The sequence below is a fragment of the Myxocyprinus asiaticus genome, chromosome 50 (genome assembly GCF_019703515.2).
Source record: "Myxocyprinus asiaticus isolate MX2 ecotype Aquarium Trade chromosome 50, UBuf_Myxa_2, whole genome shotgun sequence".
NCBI lineage: Eukaryota > Metazoa > Chordata > Actinopteri > Cypriniformes > Catostomidae > Myxocyprinus > Myxocyprinus asiaticus.
The window spans coordinates 15,501,937-15,525,799 of NC_059393.1; the positions used below are offsets into that span (position 1 = coordinate 15,501,937).

At 38.6% G+C, this 23,863-nt stretch overlaps 1 protein-coding gene across 4 annotated transcripts; it reads right to left on the bottom strand.

Moving 5' to 3' along the window:
* Positions 1-255: 255 nt before the first annotated feature.
* Positions 256-23,676, bottom strand: LOC127439192 (voltage-dependent calcium channel beta subunit-associated regulatory protein-like). Of its 4 annotated transcripts, none has more exons than XM_051695333.1 (10): positions 23,544-23,676; positions 20,634-20,707; positions 17,487-17,632; positions 15,890-15,951; positions 15,127-15,289; positions 13,577-13,748; positions 12,893-13,045; positions 11,545-11,779; positions 8,539-8,728; positions 256-4,444 (listed from the first exon to the last, which is right to left on the bottom strand). In XM_051695333.1, the coding sequence occupies exons 2-10, from the start codon at positions 20,679-20,681 to the stop codon at positions 2,971-2,973; spliced, it is 2,643 nt and encodes an 880-aa protein (XP_051551293.1). In that variant the 5' UTR covers positions 20,682-20,707; positions 23,544-23,676; the 3' UTR covers positions 256-2,970. The 4 variants fall into 4 exon arrangements, with proteins under 4 accessions (XP_051551293.1, XP_051551290.1, XP_051551291.1 ...); XM_051695330.1 differs by having other exon boundaries at positions 15,890-15,969; XM_051695331.1 differs by lacking the exon at positions 23,544-23,676 and adding an exon at positions 21,913-22,010 and having other exon boundaries at positions 15,890-15,969.
* Between the last annotated feature and the right edge of the window lie 187 nt (positions 23,677-23,863).

A 23,863-nucleotide genomic window follows, 5' to 3' on the forward strand; every position in this document is an offset into this window, starting at 1 on the left:
CCACAATAATGGCTTATGGGCAGTGGAAGTTTTACTAAATTGCTCTTTTGTTATTTTATTCCCTCAAAGGCAGTATGTGCAGTAGTCCACATCTTGGGATTCTTCTCTTGGTCATCTTCACACAAAAATAATACAACCCCAATTCAGAAAAGGTTGGGACAGTATGAAAAATGCTAATAAAAACAAAAAGGAGTGATTTGTAAATTATATTCACCCTTTGCTATATTGAAAGCACTACAACTAAACATTATATGATGTTTTGCCTTGTGAATTTCATTGTTTTTTTTTTTTTTTTTATGTGCAGTTATTTCAAATCAGATGATTGCAACACGCTCCAAAAAAGTTGGGACAGTCGAGTGTTTACCACTGTGAAACATCACCATTTCTTCTAATAACACTTATTAAGCATTTAGGCACTGAAGACACAAGTTTGTTAAGTTTAAAAAGTGGAGTTTTTTTTCCCCTATTCATCCATTATGCAGGTCTTCAGCTGCACAATTGTACGGGGTCTTTGTTGACGTATTGTGCGCTTCATAATGTGCCACACATCCTCAATTGAAGATGTCAGGACTACAGGCAGGCCAATCTAGTACCCACACTTTCTGCTTATTCAGCCAGTATATGGTTTGAAGTTGTCCTGCTGAAAATTACGGGACATCCCTGGAAAAGACGGTGCTGTCTGGCAGTATATGCTGCTCCAAAATTGTTACATATTTGTCTGCATTAATGGTGCCCTCACAGATGTGCAAGTCACCTATGCCAATGGCACTGACACACCCCTGGCCTATACAGACACTGGCTTTTGGACCTGACGCTGATAACAGCTTGGATGGTCCTTTTCCTCTTTGGCCCGGAGAACACGATGGCTATGTTTTTCAAAAACTATTTGAAATGTGGACTCATCAGACCAGAAACACGATTCCGCTGTTCTACTTTCCGTCTAAGATGAGACCGAGCCCAGAGAAGTCTGCAGCCCTTCTGGACAGTGTTGATGTAGGGCTTCTGCTTTGCAGAGTAAAGTCTTAACTTGCATCTGTGGATGCAGCGGTAAATGGGGTTGACTAATAAAGGTTTACTAAAGTAATCCCAAGCCCATGTTCATGATATCTATTACAGATGTATGATATTTTTTGAGACAGTGACATCTGAGGTATCGGAGATCGCACGCATTCAGAAGTGGTTTTCGTCTTGCCCTTTACGCACCGAGATTTGACCAGATTCCTTTAATCTTTTAACTATATTGAGCACTGTAGAGGGTGAAATGCCCAAAATCCTTCCAATTTGTCTTTGGGGAACATTGTTCTCAAAGTGCTGGATTATTTGTTGAATCATCTGTTGGCAAATTGACAAGTCTCGAATGATCCTACTATGACACAATTGCCTCACCTGTTTAACATCTCCTGTTTCACATTGTCTTATTATTTTAACTCGTCAAATTGTTATTAGTCTTAAATTGCCCCTGTCTCAACTTTTTTGGAGCATGTTGCAATCATCTGATTTGAAATTACTGTACATAAAAAAACAAAACAATGAAATTCACATGGTAAAACATCATATAATGTGTAGTTGTAGTGCTTTCAATATGGCAAAGGGTGAATATAATTTACAAATCACTCCTTTATGTTTTTATAAGCATCTCAGCATCCCACCTCTTCAGAATTGTGGTTGTACTAATGAACACAGAATTCAGTGAAATACATGCAAGACAAGACATGCCCTCCTCAAATTAATGAAAATGTCTCAGGATGGCACAGGCCTGATTGAACCCTTAGAGAGGCGTATCTGTGTGTACAAAAACAAGGATACTACAATCCTTATTTTGCAGGACTGTGTTTTCTTTGTGTCTTGGCATTTGATCCAAGTATAACATGACAATTTGGCACTATGCACTCAAAAATAGTTCACTCTATTTCTCATTCTCACAGATAAAATCAACAATGCATAACAAATGATATAATTAAATGGTGAAAAGCACAATAATAATAATAATGATACAATGGACATAAAATTACAGTCTCTCACAAAGAGGCAGTTTTAGCCATTCAGTACTTCAATTATAAAATAATGATTTGTAATTATATAATAAAGGACACTTAATACTTTATCGAATTTGGGGAACAAGCTAACATACCTCATGTTATAGTGCAGCTAACCCCACACATATTTCATATAATTTTACTCAGATTTCAAACACTGTGAAGCAAAAGCTATATTTGATAAGGAACTGGACCTATGCCATGGTGTTTCAGATAAATAAAGACATTAATCAACAAGGAGCATATAGAACAAAGGTAACGCTGTTGTTTTTGAATGGCGATCACATTGACAGATTGTTAATCATTTGGAACACAGGCTTTATGACATATATATTTTAGAGGATTAAAGAATGTTTTTTTGTTTTGGTTTTTAAATTTGATTTTACAAAATTGGACAGCAGGTCTGGCTACCCAGTAAAAACTTAAATTCCAATAATAAATAGTATTTCAATTTACCACAACTTTAGAAAGCAAAATAACCATATCAAACTGAATGGAGGGCTATCCTGTGTGTTTTAAAATAGGTCAAATAATTCATTAACAGACATCCAGATAGGCAGCATTGCAGTATAATTCATGCACTTAGAAATATAATTAATCTTAATTATAATAGCACCCAATTTCACAGTGGATTATCTAGTGCAGAGAAAATATTGGCTGTCAAACAAGTATCTAAATGGGTGCTTTAATAACAAAGACTTGACATTTCATTTGTTAAAGACTTGGTATGTTGAGCCATTTGAGTTATGAACCCTAATCTCCATATATTTAACTTTGGGCATGGAAGAAACGTCTCTACCACCATCTAGGACATGACAATGATTGAAATGACCATTGCAAACCTGTTCCAGATCGAAGCTTAAAAGCAATCAAAACTTTGGAACTGTAGTTGATGTGAAGTGTCCCTGTGCGAGGAGGTGAAAGGAGCCACATGCTACACTGGATTGTGATCAGGCGATGTGTAGGTCACAGTCACCGCACTACACTCAGGCTGTTCCCTGGTTCTGCGGCGATCAGAGTATAGCCGTTCTTCAAGGGTAGCTGCTAGTTTGTCGCTCAGCTCTTCTGTGATTGTCTGTGGGCCGTAGCTTGTTTCAGAAAGCTGTTTTGGCAGACATTCTTCCAGAGGCTCAGGGGGTAGTGGCGCTTTTCTAGAGTTCTCCAGGCCCAATGATTGCTCCCCAGCAGTGTCAGTCATTGAAGGGGTCAGCGATGCCTCAAGAACTTCCTTTTCATTAATGGTGCAACTGCTGTCAGTGCTGAAAGATATCTTGGTGTCCTTTGCTGATGCAGGGTCAATATTAGTAGAAGTATCCTGACTAGCAGTGTCCTGTTCTGCCTTGGGTGTTTTGGGAGTGCTGGTCGCACCTTCGCTGCTCTCTTCATTGGGTGCGCTAATAATTTGTGGGAGTGTGCTGTGGTAGCTAGTCTCTAGAGGATAGTTGACAGTTTCACCACGACGGAGAGGAGTGCGGTACCGGTCAAAAGAGGACTGGAAGCGCTGGCCGGGGTCACTGTACTGCTTGGAACGCTGCCACTGTTTGCGCAGGTGCACGTGGGAACGATGCTTGGAATGTAGCGGAGACTCCTGCAGATCGAATTGTGGATCATGCCGCAAGAACTCATGGAAAAGTGCATCTGTTTTCTCATCAATGCTGTAGTCACGCCGAGAGAGGACAGGAGGATGAGGCTGAGTGTCACGTTGAGTGAACATCTGGCCGTAGGGTGACTGCAAAATTGTACTCTCGTCGGTTTCCACTCCATCCACGCCACCACTAGCACCTGCAGGTTCCTCTTCCAGTTCTTCATCAAAGATGTCCGTGTCAAAGCTCTCACACACCGTCCCCTTGCATCCGGAACTGAAGAATTGCCTGCGCTCCACAGCCGAACCATCTTTACTGCTACTGCTGCTTCCAAACAGCCGTAGCACCTCAGGAGCTCGTGAAGGAGCTTCTATAGATGCATAACCACTGTCCATTTGCTGAAGCTTGCGGGTTCCTGACTCTCCGTCACTTCCCCGTTCAGAATCTAAACTATCCTGCTTGTGTCCTTTCTCAAGAACTTTGTCTACAGGCAAGTCGGCATCCCTCTCCATCTCATCTCCAATATCCTGTGAAGGGTATTTAGGCAGCCCTCCCATCTCCATTTTACCCCCCAGAGAACATATGCTGTCTGCATCACTACGGACTGAGTCTTTGTCATTGTTGCTGCTCTGATCGGAGGAGATATACCGCTCAAGAGAGGCACGAAGAGTCCAAATATCACGGTACAAGGTCTGAGGTTCTAAGCTGTCCTGGCAACAGCCCATTCCAAGACTCTCATCCGGAGGGGGCTTGAAGGGGAGGCTGATCACCCCCGGGCCCATTGCTCCGCTGTAGCTGGGCTCCACCATCACCTCCACCTCTAACCTGCAGAGAGCAGCACATTTACAAAGTCAAAAAAACTAATGTTCTGAAACATACACTTTAAAAATTAAAAGATACTCGAAGTACCATTTGGGGTTCTTCAGCTGTCACATCAGCAGAACCTTCTGGAGATCTTGCATAGCCTTTTTCGACCGAAATTGTGATTGTTCTCGTGCCAAGCCTGTGCTCCGCTGGTTCATGACTGGGGAAATCTGGAGCCTATCGTAAACCGGCCGCGCTTTTCCACTGACCTGAGAGCCGAACGGTGACATAACGGGTTTCTGTCTACGTGGTAGTTTCACGTGACTACCTCAAACATAAACAAACATAGAGCGTCACAGTGTGTTTGTATACAGCTTTTACTCTTGTTTTTGAGAACATATTTAAACATAGAGATTAATACATTCCATCGTTATTACATTGCTCAGAAAGATTGCCAGAGACAACATCTATGCTAAAGACGACAGGTAATGTTGTCTATCACCAGCTAGACAACAGAAGAAGCTATCACCAGCCGACTCCATGATAGCTTCTTCCCCCAAGCAATCAGACTTCTGAACTCTTGATCTCCCACGATCAAAATACATCAGCACTGCACTTTATTACCCTTACTCTTATATCTCACACCGGACTGTCATAAATTATATTATTATTATTATATTATGTTCTCTCTTAACAACTGACTATCAACCGACAGCCTGAATGTCAATACAGTACAATACTGTACATTCTATATATATATATATATATATATACTTTTTTTATATATTTTTATTTTTAATTTTTATTGAATAATGTGTATCTATATAGTAAAAAAAAAAAAACAGCGTATTGTATACTGTACAGTGTATGTTATTATTTGTATATTGTTGAGTGTAATTATGTGTATAACAGATGTTTAAATTGTGTTAATTTGATGTTATTGTAAATTGGTACTGTCTCATCACTGTCACGACTGCTATGTTGATCGGAACTGCACCCAAGAATTTCACACACCATTGGACTTGTGTATATGGCTGTGTGACAATAAAGTGATTTGATTTGATTTGATTGATTTAATGTAATTACATTATATTGAATAAACTATGGCTTAACTTGCTAAATTCTGTAAACTGTTACAGTGGAATCATTATTAACATTGGTGTAGCAGATGGTTGTATTTGGATTTTTGCCATAGCATATAATATTATTGATTGAGTTTTACTTAAAAGATAGCCGCGATCTTCCAAACTTAGTGAGTAGCTGGTCAAAAATCCGTAAATACCATATTGCAAGTAGAGCACTCCTTTCGTTGTGTTACCTGAATGCTTTTGATGTCTGATAATTTTCAAGTTAAGTCAATTTTTATTTGTATAGTGCTTTTCACAACACACATCGTTTCAAAGCAGCTTTACAGAAAATCATGCATTAACAAAAATTGTAAGCTGTAAACTGTAATATCTATAAAGTCTTGTAGTTTGATTAAATATGATTTTAAATTGTGTATAAAATTAAATAAATAAATAATAATTGTATTTAGAACCCCTGTGAGCAAGCTGAAGGTGACTGTGGCAAGGAACACAAAACTCCATAAGATGTTGGTTAATGGAGAAAAATAACCTTGGGAGAAACCAGGCTCACTGTGGGGGCCAGTTCCTCTCTGGCTAACCAGCATGAATATAATGCCAATATTAATTATTTATGTGCAGTGCAGGTCATGGTTTAAGATTAGTAAACTAAGTAAGTGTTAAGGTTAAGATTAATGACTAATATCTTTGAAGTCATTACCATGGTGATGAAACATTATCCCGCCCTCTGTCCCCTGACGTAATCGGTTCCTGCATAGAGACCAGCAAGGGGACAGTGTGGAACCAGGTTTTCGGCCCCGGAATGGCCTTTTCTGCAGTGGAAATGCACGGAACAGTTCGAGAATTCGCACTGGCCCAGGAACCCGAACCATGTCAGTGGAAAAAGGCTAGCAGACACCCTTTCAGTTCTCTGAAAAACTTACCCTTAGTTCCTACAAGAATTCTAAAGAACTCAAAGGACTGTCAACAGTTCCGTCAGTAACTTCATCATTTGGGAAAGGCTTTGAGGAGCTTGAAATATATAATTAGGTTCCTTAAGGACATACTGTAAATAGGATAATTGAGGGTGTAGTAGAATACCATAAATATGATACCTTTTAAAGGGTGTCTGGAGGATCTCCAGAGAGTTCCCCCAGTGTGGCAGCTGAGGAACCCTAAATGGTGCCTCGAGTATCTTTTAATTTTTACAGTGATAGAAAATACCACAACATACAGTAGCATAACATCTTGTTCATCATGTTTCTGTCAGTGTGGGTCTATGTCAAATTCACACTATATTGCCAAAAGTATTCGCTCACCCATCCAAATAATTGAATTCAGGTGTTCCAATCACTTCCATGGCCACAGGTGTATAAAATGAAGCACCTAGGCATGCAGACTGCTTCTACAAACATTTGTGAAAGAATGGGCCGCTCTCAGGAGCTCAGTGAATTCCAGCATGGTACTGTGATAGGATGCCACCTGTGCAACAAGTCCAGTCGTGAAATTTCCTCGCTACTAAATATTCCACAGTCAACTCTCAGTGGTATTATAACAAAGTGTAAGCGATTGGGAATGACAGCAACTTAATGACAGCCACATAAAATGACAGAGCGGGGTCAGCGGATGCTGAGGCGCATAGTGCGCAGAGGTCGCCAACTTTCTGAGTCAATCGCTACAGACCTCCAAAGTTCATGTGGCCTTCAGATTAGCTCAAGAACAGTGCGTAGAGAGCTTCATGGAATGGGTTTCCATGGCCGAGCAGCTGCATCCAAGCCATACATCACCAAGTGCAATGCAAAGCGTCGGATGCAGTGGTGTAAAGCACGCTGCCACTGGACTCTAGAGCAGTGGAGACGCGTTCTCTGGAGTGACAAATCACGCTTCTCCGTCTGGCAATCTGATGGACGAGTCTGGGTTTGGCGGTTGCCAGGAGAACGGTACTTGTCTGACTGCATTGTGCCAACTGTGAAGTTTGGTGGAGGGGGGATTATGGTGTGGGGTTGTTTTTCAGGAGCTGGGCTTGGCCCCTTAGTTCCAGTGAAAGGAACTCTGAATGCTTCAGCATACCAAGAGATTTTGGATAATTCCATGCTCCCAACTTTGTGGGAACAGTTTGGGGATGGCCCCTTCATGTTCCAACATGACTGCGCACCAGTGCACAAAGCAAGGTCCATAAAGACATGGATGAGCGAGTTTGGTGTAGAAGAACTTGACTGGCCTGCACAGAGTCCTGACCTCAACCCGATAGAGCACCTTTGGGGTGAATTAGAGCGAAGACTGCGAGCCAGGCCTTCTTGTCCAACATCAGTGTCTGACCTCACAAATGCGCTTTTGGAAGAATGGTCAAAAATTCCCATAAACACACTCCAAAACCTTGTGGAAAGCCTTCCCAGAAGAGTTGAAGCTGTTATAGCTGCAAAGGGTGGGCCGACGTCATATTAAACCCTATGGATTAAGAATGGGATGTCACTTAAGTTCATATGCGTCTAAAGGCAGATGAGCGAATACTTTTGGCAATATAGTGTATTTTGTTTGTTTATTTTTCTATTTCATGAGAGCTTTATGCCCAGACTCAGAGGTGTTAAAACAGATGCCTTGATTCGTGCACAGATGGTATTGACTCACTCTGTGATGGTTTATTTGAGGAGACCACTTCGCAGCTGCAAATACGTTCAAGTCAGTCTTAATAAGTAAGCAAATATAAACAAATATTCTAATGGTGAAAACCATGCATATTGACTTTCCTAGACCATTATGCAAAAACATATGGGAAAATGCAAACCAACTGCTAAAATAACCAAAAGGTACCAATATGGTATTTACCTAAATTCAAGGAAGCAAAATGCTTGCTGCATCTTATATTACAAAGCAATGTTATTTTGGCACTCTCTCTTCAAGATATAACTGTAAATAAGCAGAGGATGCCATGATAAGGCAATGCTATCAGCACACTGAGATCAATCCAGCATGGAATGGAGTCTGCTGCATGAGGCATGAGGAGGCAGATGGTTGCTATAGTGAATGCATGGGCGAGGCAATTAAAGATACCTGCCGAGGGAGGATGGGGGTGTGGAAGGGGAAGATAGGAGGCGTGGGCTGGGCCGGGTTGGGCAGTAGGTAACATCCTTGGTGCGAGCGATGTACTGGATGAGGTCGATATGATGGGCTTCATGTTCTTCCTGGTCCATGCTCTCGCTGGCTGCACGTTGCCTCTGGAACTGCCTTCGTTTGGGAGAGCCTTTGGGGACGACATGAATACAACTTATCAATACTTGGATTTGTTGAAGGTTTGCAACAAGGCAAAAAGCAGCCAGACTGCACACCCACAGTTGATATGAACTGTCTCAGAAAATAATTCTGCTAATCGATTCTCGCAAACATTCTCCCTCCCACATTGATTTTTAGAGACAACAACAGACATAAACAGAACGTTTTAGGATAAAAACATTAGATAAAATATTTAAATATTTAAGATTCTGCACTATTTCAGCGAGTAGACATGCTGACTACCACTCCTGGAGTCGCGAGTTCGAATCCAGGGCGTACTGAGTGAATCCAGCCAGGTCTCCTAAGCAACCAAATTGGCCCAGTTGCTAGGGAGGGTAGAGTCACATGGGGTAACCTCCTCGTGGCCACTATAATGTGGTTCTCGCTCTCGGTGGGGCGCGTGGTGAGTTGTGTGTGGATGCCGCGGAGAATAGCGTGAAGCCTCCACACATGCTATGTCTCTGCGGTAACACGCTCAACAAGCCATGTGACAAGATGTGTGGATTGATGGTCTCAGACGTGGAGGCAAATGAGATTCATCCTCTGCCACCCGGATTGAGGCACTACGCCACCACGAAGACTTAGAGCGCATTGGGAATTGGGCATTCCAAATTGGGGAGAAAAGGTGAGAAAAAAAAATAGAAAAATGCAAATTAGAAGCATTTTCATTAACTACATTTTTAACCCCACAATATATTTTTTTCCCTTCAAAATGTAGCATTAGGTCTTAATGCATTCAGTTCATCTTTAAAAAAGCAATAATTTGCAACATATTAATAACATAATAGCTATCTAATAAGTTAGCATGGGCATCTATATGGGTACTTCATAAAAGAGAGAGCATGGCTTTAATAAATGTAACTGTATTTTTCTTTTAAAGAATTAAACTATTAAAAAGATCTTGGGACGCAATCTTTCTCTGTCTCTCGTTTAAAAAAAAAAATCTTTGGAAGGGAAGAGCCTTGCGTCAACCGGCCATCTGCTTGAGAGCGAGTCTTGGCATCCAAATACAACAGCTCTGCCTTGGCTGTGATAATATTCTATAGTTTGGTACATGCGCACACAAAAGCCAAACTCTGTGTCTGACTGAGTCTGCTACATGAAGGCAATAAACCTCTATTAAGGTCTTCAATAATTTTTCAAGGTAATGCACAACACACAGGCTAAATGAAAAGCAAAGAAACATTCAATATTGCTTTGCATCCCCTAAGGCTAGGAAACGGATCGCTTCAAAGGTTTATAACACTTTCCGTGCTTCCATTTCTACAGTAGTGTTATCTTACTTCCTTTTTTGTTGACAGACCTGAGAGGGTATAAATCAAGATATTTCATATTTAAATACTGTAACCAAAAAGCAGCATTCGTTCATATTTGTTCACTCACTCACTCATTCATGTTCATTCATGTTTATTAATTCATTCATTTATTCATGTTCATTCATTCATTCGCTCATTCATTCACTCATATCCATTCATTCATTCATGTTCATTGATTCGTCTTCATTCTTTCATGTTCGTTCATGTTTATTTATTCACGTCCATTCTTTTATTCTTATTCATTCATGTATGTTTGTTCATTCATTCATTCATTCATCCATGTTCATTCATGTTATGCATTCATTAATTTATTTATTCATTCAGTCACATCAGATAAGATACTACGCAGATTAATATCAAACATTTTACTTCAGAAAGTTTGTTGCACAAACTTTTAATTTGGGCTTTTTTACCACATTCATTTATAGGTACAGTACACAAAGCTTAGGTAGAAGAGGTGGGAATGGAATCGTGAAATTACACAATTTAAATTCACAAATTGTCTTTGAATTCTAAATTCAATTCAGAAAATATAAACAAAAATAAAACTTCTCTCATCACTTACTCACCCTCATGCTATTCCAATCTTCTTTCTGTTGAATTTGATAAATTTCCCCTCTGTCATAGGTCTCAAATCTTATACACGTATACACATATTTAAACTTAGCACGACAAGATGCGCTGTGCCAGAACTGATGTTATCAATGATATCCAAGACCACTGGTTCTTGCGTGTCAATGGAGGGGAAGTTTATCCGTGAATAATGACCTAAATTTCATTCTGTTCTTCTCACAAATCAATTGCATGACTTCAGAAGTCTTGGAATATAGTGCCAAAGTCATATTGACCATTTATAGGGGTTTTTTTCCAGACGAACACTTTCATTCGCTAAATAAAACTAGACACAGTACAACGCATACAACAGAACGCAGGTATCTTCTTTTCATCTGACATAGCTTCTAAAAACCGTCACACTCCTGTGTGGAAAAAGAGCGCAGATGGACGAAAAAATGCGTTAAGGGTTGATGGCCCTTTATGGTGCTTTTTGTTCTTTTTGTAATTTGGTCTCAGGTCACTATCTGCTTTCATTGGAGGGGAAAAAGCAGCGTGAACATTCCTCAAAATATGTATTTTTGTGTTCCATGGACAAAAGTAAATTATGCCAGAACTTTTTTTGCATTTGCATTTGTAATAATGTAATACAAGGCATTTGTTTAACACAGTCTATGACACTTTCATTGCCTGCCCGTCTAACACAACAGCATGCATATCATTGTCTGTAAAGAGCCACTTGCTGGTGACTGAGGGGTCATTATATTCAGCATAACCAGTTTACCACATCTTTTCAATATCCCTGTTTCCACATATCTATTGACGAAGAATAAAAGCAATATTCACAGGAATCAATTCCATTAATGCAGCCAGTCGATTCAAATTAGTGACTTGCAAGAACCATGGATGTGTCACTCACCTCTCATGTCCAGACTTGAAGCCCTTTGGGTGCTGTCAAACTTCCATTTCTTGATCTTTAAATAGGGACTCGCTCCCTCCAGGCTGGCATGCCGACGGAGCTTCGTGAAGAACTGCAGCATGGGCCCCTGTGGAGCCCCTCCAGAAGACGGCAGGGCTGTGGCTGAGGCAGACGTGTCGTCTCTACCATTACCGATGATGCCTGTGTTCCTAGCGACCCCTCCTCTTACTTCCATCTGTTTTTGTTTGCATTATTACATAATAATTACATAATATCATTTATATAATTAAAACCAGTGAAATACAAATTTTCATCTCCACTGCAAAAAAAAAAATATATTTCTTAATCTGAATTTTTTTTCTTGTTTTCCTGTAAAAATATCTAAATATCCTTGAAACCAGATACATTTACTTGAGAAGCAAACTTATGCAAACTTTTAAAGGGGGAAGACACTAATAAAAAACTGTGCCTGGTAAAAGCGTGATAATGTTTTCGTAACCATTTGATCATTGTTTGATGAATTACTGTTGCCATTATCGAGAGAAAATGTACACCAACATCTCTTTTAGAAAACATTCTGTTACAGCCTGCTTTCCTCGGGCGGTAATAGCGCAGTGTTTATAGACATATTTATAAAAATAGATGTGTTTGTGCAGAAAGGAATGACAATGACAATGAGCTGAAATACTCAAGACGCAGTATTCAGCGCTGATAGTGCCTGCTTAAACTAGATTGCAGGTGGTTGCTGAATAAGACGCAGGTTTTGTGCTGAAGTACTATATGCAAAAGTACTGCAACTGTTCAGTGATTCACCCCTAAGTCTTGCTTTCTGAGAAATCTAACAAAACTTTGTGAGGTTTAGGCTTAAAATTGGCACATCTTACCCCATTGGCACATCTTACCCCATTTGGATTTTTTTTTTTTTTTCTTGTTTAAGCTATAAACCTCACTAAATCTTTTAAAGGTGTACCTGAAAACAACACTTAATGCCTTATGTCATGCTTTTCAAGTAATTGTCCCTTGTTTTTATGATGTTTAGATACTGTATAATTACTGGAAACCCAAGATAAGTATTCTGATTGAAAAAAAAAAAAATTTACAGTGCAAAATGTGAATTTAAAAGAAAAGAGAATAACAATAAATGATACTTTAAAACAATAAAAATAAAAAATAAAAAAAATTTCAAACTCTGGTTAAAAAAAAGCTGCAAAATTATTTAGGCCATATTATGCAGCTGCGACTCAAATTAACTTAATCATTTTGTATTCATGTGGATTGCGTTTTGTAAGTATCATGCAGAACTGCATATGATATCAGTCTATCAGTGTGTATATGTAATGTTACTCACTAGACAGGGGCTGGTGGGCTCAGGACCGGGTACTGCACTGCTCTCACAGAACTTTGTGTCCACTATAGAATTGAGAGTGTCTCCAGGAAGAGCAGAGCTGGGACTGAGACTCCGGCTGGTCAGGGCAGTCTTGGGCAGTGAACACACTGGCGGCTGTGATTTATTATGTGTGATTTATTATATACACCAAGTGCTGTTTTATTATGCAAGCATTTACTACACACAAAGGTAAAAAACACAATTATGCAGTCATTCAACTAAAAATTGGCCTACACTCTCAAAAATAAAGGTTCTCCAATGACATCACTCACAGCCTGATGTCATAGGAGAAACTTAAGTTCTATGTAAGGGATATTGTACAATCAGATGGTCTTGTATCATCCTAAAGAGATTTATTTTGCAACAACGACCACCTGACTGTACAATATCCCACTTATTACTTAACTATATACCAAGATAAATAAATGGACATGAAATATTGATTTGTGTTTAAATTATTTTAGAATAAGGGTGAGTAAATGAAGGCAGAATTTTAATTTTTGGGTGGGGAAACTATCCCTATAGGACTATCCATTATGACCTCAACATTCTTAACTGACCTAGAAAAAAATGAGATCTCATGCTGCCCTTGTAATGAGTGGCATCATATTCTAACTCCTTTTAGCAAAGCAATGTGGCTATCACCTGAAAAATTGAGAGGCTGGATTTAGCAACGGGGCGCGTTGCCATGGCAATATTGTTCTCTGATGACTCACACTCGTGGATGGTGAGTATCTGGAGGGCGGGGGGAGGGATGTGGAGGTGGGTGAGCCGCGCGTTCTTTAAGTGATGGAAGTCGCCCTCCGTGAGCGTGTACCTGAGATCAGACAGAACGGGGAGAGGTTAAAACATATGCAACAGCACGTTGGTGGATTGAACAGCACGATATTTCCTAGAACAAAGGGACTGTAAATGTGTACATTCTATATACTGGATTAACGTGATAGTGACTGGTATGTTAAGAAAAATCTTCAAAGAAATAGGTACAGTTTGTTACAAACGTAGGCTATACGTGAATTCCTCTTTAATATTTAAAGGTGCTTTCAGTGATTTTTACTGAAAAATTAAATTAAATTGAGGTAAATTAAATTGAATTTTGTCATTCCACCCCCTGTACCTAATAATTTTTTGGGAGTTATGCCCACACCTCTTTAATATTCCTTAACCATTCTCTTCTAATAGTGTAACTAGAAATAAATGGCAAAATTGCTAAATATAACATTTTTATAACTGCTTAGTTACCAAAAGTGTATAGGGTTATGAAAGACCTGAGATATGTAATATTGTTACTTTTTTAACTTCCATAAATCATATTGTTATGAATATTTCATGTCGATATAAGTTTACTATCACTGGATATATATTTATTTGTTTATTACAAGATAGATGAGTACTATATTCATAAAAATGACTACTATATCATGTCGATTTTCTGTGTGACAGTGGTGAATTATTTGTATTCCATATGCATGTACTCATACATATTATACATGCCATTTCTTACTGAAGGTGATGCTGATGTTACAATGACTGACTTAATTTACATTTGACATTGCTATTAAATGAAGAAGCAACATGGAAATAAACTATAGCAAGTGTAACAAATGAACAGTATGATTTGGGTGTACTACTGAAGTTATGTAAGTTGTGTATCTATTTAGAATAAAAAAGTGCCTGTGAAAATACATATGTGTAGCTTATGTGTATGTGTAGCTCAATATATGTTTCACAGCCAGTTGCATCTCATGAAATTTAATTGTGGAAGTAATGAATCCTGTTCTGTATTTGTTGTATTATATTATATTTGTCGTTACACATCAGAATATACAGCATTCTGTTCTATTATTTTCTAACTGTCTTGAAAATGTTTTGAAAATTTGACACTGTCTGGGCATTTTGTAGATCCACTTCAGAAAGACATACATGATTGGTCACAAAAGACCCGAGGTATGTAATAATGTTTGGCGAAACACCCATGCATTTAAGGGTCAAGTGAACTGCAAAAAGAAAAAGGTTATAAAAAAATAAACATAAAAAAAATGACCATGTTATAAGTCAACTACCAATAGACTTTGAGATTGCAAAACGCATATATGAATGAATTATGAATGCTGTAGACTGCTGTGGCAGTATCTGCTGTGAATTGGGCACTCTGTGTGTCTAGAGTGGGTGGTATAAGTGAGTGGGTGGCTGACCTTCGACCTTTCTCCTGCGTCTTCTTGCTGTGGTCGAAGAGCGCCGCTTCGTTGAAGGAGACCCGACGGCCGGTGGTGCCTGTGGAGAGGAAACGCTCCGTCTCCATGTCGTGGGAGCTGGCTGCCGACAGGCAGTCTGACTCATCAATGCGAATTGTAATCTCTGTGTGGGGAGAGACAGATTATATACCAGAGGACGTGTGTTTTTTTTTCTTTTCTTTAAAATATGGACACAGACTGCACTGTAAAATGTGATAAAGTGCAATTGTGTAAGGAAAATAAGGGCATTAGGAAAATCTAGAGGGGCAATGAGTGACAAATGGCTGCATCAGTGTCGTCCCATTCTAGTTTAAGATGAACTTAATAATGAATTTTAGTAATGGAAAACGATTGATGAATACGCTTGAGTGTCCCACTTTGCCAGTTGTCCCACTATTCCTGTATTCACCTTGGAGTATTAGTAGAACTATTTACAAGAACATACTGATTATAAGGAGTATTATATGTCACTATGAATTAATGCATTTAGAATACCATTATAATGCATTATATATACAGGCTTCAAGTAAAGTGTTATTGAACAGACTCCCTTGGATTAGCTTCATATGTTGCAAGGAGCATTACAGTGCACATGCAACTGTGGTCATATTTAAAGCATAAATTATTGTGTAGGTTTACATTAACATTTTTCATGTGCACATAAAAAATCACAACAATCCTGCATTTGCTTGCTATGTGGTGAAAGAGGTGGTGAAGTTCTTACCATGCACTGGCTGAGCCTCCTCAATATACGTGGTATTACTTTTCTCTGCATCATCGCTAGCCCTGAGGCAAAGAATGAACCTTCAATGCAAACATGTATTACGTCAAATTGACATTCATGTCAGTCTCTCTTAACTCATTCATAATTATACAGTTTCATTTAAAAACTCTCACTCACATTTGAAACCTATGCTGACATCAAAACAAATGGCATGTGATTGGAGCAATAACAACAGTGGCTTTATTACAACAATATACAGTTTAATTCGCCATAAGCCATTGCGTGGTAATGAGAAACTGGAAATGAGTTTCCAAGTCTAGCCACCGTGTATGGTGGCACTGTGAGTGTGTTTTAAAGGGTGTCTGTCGGCAAGAGTGCACTCTCCCGCACCAGGAGTGATTTATCGTGGCTGATGGCTGCTATGAGATCTCATTATACTCGTCATTTGAGCGAGTCTGCACTCCTTCCAGCTGCCTGGAGAGCAGGCAGACTCTACACCTCACCAGCCATGCTGTGACGAATGTGTGGTGAAAACATTTCATGGGCTGAGCATTGAAAGCTTCACAAGAGCATCAGTTTATTCTAGTTGAACTTTTACTTCATATACAGTATGATGGTTATATATGATGTGTAATTTATTGTTGGCCATAAAAATATACATCATCTGAGTTAATAAACACGTAAAACAGTGCATCAGCCTTCTACATGACAGACATCATTAAAATAGGTTTCAGCATTTTAAACAGTTTCCTATGTAAACAGCAAAACAGAATCTGTCCACATCTGGTGCACATTGGCCAATAAGAAAATTGGGAGGTGACTCTGTAAATGGCATGTGTTAAAGTTGGGACTGCCAGTTTGACCAAACAATGGTCTCCTATTTTTTAGTCAAATAGGATATGGTCTTGGATAAACATCCTTTGTTGGCCCAACAACATGTTCAAGCTCAAATCGATATGTTGCTTCCGAAAGTTCGTGTACCCTGAAATCGACCCTATTCAGCCGAATGACTGACAATTGGCATCCCCAATCAGAGATTTCCTCATTAAATCTAGCATTTCAACCTCAGAGACACAAGTTCTGGTTCTGTGGGAACCAGAAATGAATTGCGTTCACATGGTGAGTGCGATTCAAAGTTGCATTTTGGCAGTTTTACTCCACTTAGGTTTAGGTTTAGGGTTGGGGTTTGGGTTGGGGGTAGAGTTAATTACATAAGCATTCCTGTTGACTATCTTACATCATTAAAAACTAAAAATATATCTAGCTTTTGGTGCCACATTGTGGAAATTTCACCCGGAAACTGGAGCGTATATGTGCCCATATGTTCAACAACACTTCCAGCTTCGGCCACTGGGGATCAGAGATTTTGAATTTCAGTAAGCACAGTCTGATTTCAGCAGCAGAACTTTCAACCTCCTGTCACCTAATTCAGTAAAATTATTCTGTACCCTACCCCTAAAATCAGATGCAATTGATAATGTTGTTTTAAAAAAACCCTAACCCTAAAATCTGATTGTTATATAGGAATGTTCTACCAGACCCAACAAGGATGTTCATACAGGACAATGTATGGGTGGCTAAAAGGGGTTCTTCTTACCACGCATGACGCCTGTCCCCCTCACAACAGTGGCGACAGAGAATCAGAAGGACAGACAGCAGGACCAGTGTCCCCCCGACAAAGATGGACAAGAGGACCAGCAGGAGGACATAGCCATTCTGTGACCCTGTTGACAGGGGGACTTCCTAGGAAATCACCAGAGAAAGAGCGATCAGTTCGGAGGCTTGAAACCCTAGTCTGAAGACAATGGATTCTTATAAGGAAATTTCCCCTGTAAGTAATATCCCATGACTTCAATTTAGAATTCGAGATTTTCCAAGTTACTCCAATTCCATAAATGGTTGAAACTGTAGAACTACGAGGTACTGAATGGTCTAATGAAATGAAGAATCTTAAGTCTTATCATTTTACTGAAATAGACTTAAGCCAGAGACAGTTTCCACATGAAAGCCCCTTTGTTCATTATGTGCCCCTATAGTGATCATGCAATTGGGCCCCTGGAGAGGAGGATCCAGGTATGGGGGCTTTTGTTTCCAAGTTGAGATGTTAAGTGCAGTGTTCACTATGCCAGAGGTTTAGAAAGATCTAGAGGCAGAGACCTATGCCACGGAGATAAGGGATAAAGAGACAAAAGGTTTCTTCCTCAAAGACATCAAAGCACAAAGGCATACAGCACTTCTCGTCTCACCACCTGGTTAACTGTCAACTTCGCCCATCCATCTACAGTGGCGTTCAATGGGCAGAATGCTAAATAAGTGCATAAGAACAAGGTCTGAACCAACCTTTAGGCTAGACATGTAGCACCATACAATTATTCTTACAATATACAATTTTATTATTGGTGGAGAAGAACATAGTCCTAATTACCCAGGTGTCATTGTTTAGATGAAGAGCAGATAGTGCCATAAAAACTATTGTTTATTAAGAGCAGGTCTATTAGTCTCTAAATTAGACAATTAGGATGACTGATTTATCCACGCTAGTTTTGCAAAGCATTAATCAGTAAATGCCAAAGTGCAATTAATCACTGGGGCAGTATGCTTTTAACATAGCTGAGCAAGAGTGAAAGATGTTTTCAAAGGAGAACTGGGGAACTCTTAAAGGTGCACTTAGTAATTTTTACTTCTAAATATTTTATTTTTTATTTTTTATTTTTTTTACATATGTATAAAATCATGACCACTCACATGAGATGAAGATTCCAGTCATTTCAGAAACCTTATAAAAGCTGTTTTATTCTACATGAAGAGGGTCCCCTCATGGGGGCTGCCATGTTAGAATCACATCAATGTTGGGGAAGCTACTTTGAAACCATAACTTCCCAAGCTACAAGCTACTCAGAGCGTAAAGTAGTTAAACTACGGTCAAGCTACTCTTTCCAAAAAATTTAGTTACACTACAAACTACTAGCAAATGTGGCTAACCACACTGAAGCTAATTAAAGAAGAAAATATTTGTAGATCTACTGTATAACAAATAGATGAAATTATTAAAATCTGCAAGTTTATCAGTTCTGATAATTATGAAATGAATTAGGGTGACATCCCCTTATGAATTTTAACCATGGTTTTACTACAGTAACCATAGTTTAACCATGGTATAAGAGGTAAAACCATAGTAACAACATATATTAATGTAGTAAAACCATGGTTAATTGTATCAATACAATGATTTCTGAAAAAAAAAAAAAAAACATTGTGTTACTATAGTCATGGTTACTACAATATAACTATAGTAAAACCATCATTAATTTTGTAAGGGTTAGACAAAATGTAAATTGTTACTGGAAAGTACCACCCCCCCCCCCCCCCCAACTCCACCAGCCATCTCATTTACAATCTTGTCATTTACAATTCTGCCGATCTTCACCTCAGTGCACCAATGTGTGTGTGTCTTTTTCATTGTGCTATTGACTGTGTGTGCGAATATCAGCATGGACTGCTTGTGAACCAATCATAATACGAATCAAGAGTAGCAAAGTAAGTGTTATTGAAGAAGAATGGGGCAGTTAAAAACACTTAGACTTTCCAACGAACCCGGCCTGCAAAATCGTGAGTAAACAGTTTCATTCCTGTATATTTCATATGTCATGACAGTTTAATACCTGTGGTGCTGACGTGCTTGAGATGTAATGTGTTGGATGTCCGTAATGTGTAAACCCTGAAATGTAGTTTTAGAATGTTGTGGGGCTTGTTTATTCTCTTTCGATTGAGTTTCAAATATGGCTGAATTTGAGGGGCTGCACAATGTTAGCCAATCAGAACAGTGGGCATTTACACTGAAGTTTAAAGGAGATGCTGAGGCCAAAACCGAGCGTTTCAGTCAGAGGGCCAGAAACAGGGTGGAAAATTATCATTTATTATTAAACTATGACAGTTTTGGTGCAAAATACTTTACTGACATTATTAGTGGACCTCAGGGAGTAGCGTCACTACTTTTTAGTAAAATTAGTTTACTCCTCAACACTGGATCACTTGAAAAGCCCAATTCTATTCACTTAATCTCAGTAACCACCCTGTTATTGGAAACTTTCCCTCATGGATTAAACTAATCATGGCTGACTGTGAATAGTACATTTCTACAATGGCACTGACACATCCACACCACTAGGTGTCGCCGTAACACAACACAGAAGAAAGAAAGTCATATGGGTTTGAACAACATGAAGGTGAGTAAATGAGGGCATTTTCAATTTTGGGTGCAACTAAAATGGTTCTAGATAAAAAGTGCAAAGAACCATTGAAGAACCTCTGTTTTTTAGAGTGCTGAGGAGAGTCAATGCCAAAGCCATGTGATCTCTCTTTGTTAAGCCACATCAACCTTGGATGTAAGCTCCTAAACAATTTGATCTTTTCGAAAGCACATCCCTGAGTTAGTCACTGTTCGTCCACTTTCATGATGTATTTCTAACTAATCAAATGATGCTGCTTATGCCGGTAATTGAAGTTCCTGACAGTAACTCTGGGTTCGGAAGCAACTATCACATTGACTGACAGTGCGATGGATTCGGCCTGACTCAGAGTTCTCTTGCAGGAACTAATTTGCTTAGATCTCGCAGTGGATCCAATTAGGAAGGACACAGAACAGGATATTTTCTATTTGCATGTCTGGAGATAGCACTGTAGAGAGAGACAATGGAGTAACCAGCACAGGAAGGAGAAGCAAAAAGGGGGTCTGTCGACTTACTGTAGGGTGTTCTGTTAGGTTTGTCCATACGGCAGACTCATTGCTCATGGTCCAAGCCAGAGAGAGTGTCCCCCCTGAGAAAGACATTACAGGAAGTCATGCGACTGCTTTGAAGCTGGTTATGGCACAAAAGAAGAATCTGAATTCCAGGTCTCCATTAAAGGAATGCTCAGAGTTTCAAAACAAGTTACGCTCAGTAGACAGCATAATAGTGATTACCACAAAAAATTATTTAAACTCGTCCCATTAAACTCATTTATTTGTGATTACAGTGTCACTTTCAATGGAAGCAAATGGGGCCAGCGCATAAACATTAAAAACATTCAAAAGTATAGCCACAAGACATAAACACCATCCATGTTAACATGATTTTAGTATGATAAAATCTGTTCAACATGATTTTATTGTAATAAAATCGAATACAATGTTTAATGGTGTTATGTTGTCATGGCCACAAAGTTAATATTGGATATAACTTTACACAGATAAGGTTATTAAGTGATTTTATCACACTAAAATCATGTAACTTGTATAAGGTGTAAGTCTTGCGACTATACTTTTGAAACTGAGCATTTTAACGTTTACGGATTGGCCCCATTCATTCCATTGTAAATGCCTTACTGACTGTATGACTTCCTTTCTTGCGTGGAACACAAAATGATTTAGTCATTCCAAAACATATGACTTTTTTTTTCCTGTACATCACAAAAGCAGATGTTTAGCAGAGTGTCCAAGCTGCTCTTTCCAAACAATGAAAGTGAATGGTGACCATGCTGTTCCTGGTCCCTATCCACATTGATTGGAAAGAGCAGCTTGAACATTTTCCTTTTGTGTTCTACCGAAGAAAAAAAAAAGAAAGTCTTTGGAATGACATGAGGATGAGAAAATAATGACAGAATTTTTATTTTTTGTGTAGAAAGTAGAACCAACTGTTTCTTTACAAAATGATCATACAATACTAGAAACAATCTGCCTCCAACAACAGTATTTTTCATAATTCATGCAAATCTTGCACATGAATGCTTATAAACATAGTACATCTGCAATCCTGGAATTTAAACATGCAACAGTGGCAAAAGAAAGCAGTTTGCATAACAATGTCACCCTTTCCCTTCAAAAAGCCCTTTCATTTCGTCTTTTGTCCTTCCCATTATCTGGTGATGTTTCTGGCTTCCAGCGGCAAAGGCCCGGCAGCATATGTTCCCCTTCTTAGATAATACCATTAACGCCACAGCTTTCTGGCGAAACCACAAAAGCCCTCTCTGACTCACACACTCACCTCCTGAGCAGCTAGACAAACAGAATGCTGCTTGTGCTTGTCCTTGTTTCTTCAATGTTGCAATGCTGACTTTTCTCCCATGTCTGAAGGCAGTGTGTGTGTGTGTGTGTTTGTGTGTGAATGAGAAAGAGCAGGTTCTGACTGTAAAGCCTTCAGCCTCTGCTGCATACACATTCAGCTTCTGCCCACCTACCTGTTTTTACAGCATCTCTCTCTCTCTCACTCTCTCTCTCTCTCTCTCTCTCTCTCTCTTTGAATCTTCACTATTAAGCATTTCAAAGATATGTTTTGCTTCTCTGAAGCATAATGCTGCTTATTAGTTACAGTAGTAGTAATAGTTATTCAAAACAAACCCAAGGGACCCATTTAAACCCCCCTTGAATGTGTTTCAATACATTTGAGGCTGCCAGTCTTCTCTTGTATTTATGATTTTGCTTTATTAATACACTTAACAGCGATTTCTCTTTATATTTCAGACTTTGCTGTTTGAGACACTTTAAAAACTGAAAATTGTCAGTTTTATTTTGGTTTACTGATCCATATAACTGCGATTTCTCTTTGAATATTTCAGACTTTGCCTTTTGTGACACTATGAAAACTGAAAAGGAGCTATTTATGTGATCTGACTTTTACAGATTACTTTAACTGGTGTAACCCAATGTCGCCAGATTGATTCTGTCATCTAATTTTTTTTATTATTATTATTTAAAACCAGTTAATTTACACTGATAATAATAATAATAATAATAATAATAATAATAATAATAATAATAATTAGCCTATTTTTAACATTTACACATTTCAATTTCACAACAAAAATTCCACCAAATTGAATTAACAAAATTAATAATTCATAAAACTTACATTTTTTATTTTTATTTATTTTATTTTATTAAAGATTACTCAAGTCAAATTGATGGATTTTTTTATTTTTATGAAACTTTAAATCTTAATAAAAAAAAATAAAAAAATAAAAAAATAAAACATTTTGAGTGAGTCGATTTTGTAAGTTAACTGTCAACCCATATTTTACAGTGTTTTCTCTTCAGAGGACAGTTCAAGATCATCATGCATTATAACTCTACACCATGAAGTCCATATTTTAAAAAAGAGAATACAAATTCAACCTTAAGCCACAGTAGAAAATAACTATAATGATCAGTAATATTATGCAACATGCTCTTCTGATACTTCTTGTCCTTGGTAATCTCTGCATAGGTCTACAGGGCATTTAAATATCTATTCCTAATAAGCGTTTCTCATAGATTATTCACTGTTTGTCTATTTTATTTTGATTTATTTTTCATATCGGTTAACGTTATCCGAATACGCATTAGCGAGTTTGAGCATGCATAGATAGGCGCTCTAAAGCCACAAAGAAGACTTTCTCTCTAATTCCTAGCAATGTTAAGGTTATTTATTTATTTTTATTTTATTTTTTTATCGAGACCGATTTTAAAAACAAAATAATCAATGTCTGTTTTCCAATACTGCTCACTGGCTTTTCGAATACGCTCTCCGCATTTTAGATGATCATTTGCAATAACGCACGATGTCATTTTGAGATCGCGCAGCACTAGACCAGGATCACAGAAACAATATAGGAATGACGATCAAACTGACCAACTCACCTAAGTATAATTCATGTGGTCCATGAGACAAAGAGCTCGCAAGCGATTCCTCGGTCTTCCCTTTAATTTGGGGGTTTTAAAGATATTTGTATTTATGAATGAACACACACCCACTCGCCCATCACCCAGTGAGAGGAGCACATTATGACGTCAATATAAGGTATAGCGGTAATTATCGTCAGAAGTGTCTATCACGCCCTCATCTTCTGATCATGTTATGGAAATGAGGTAATCCCCCATTTGAGTCAGTGAAAAATCCTTCTTCAACTAACGGGCATCCCCATGCGGTCTGAACTGAATGCATAATATATGTAGCATTA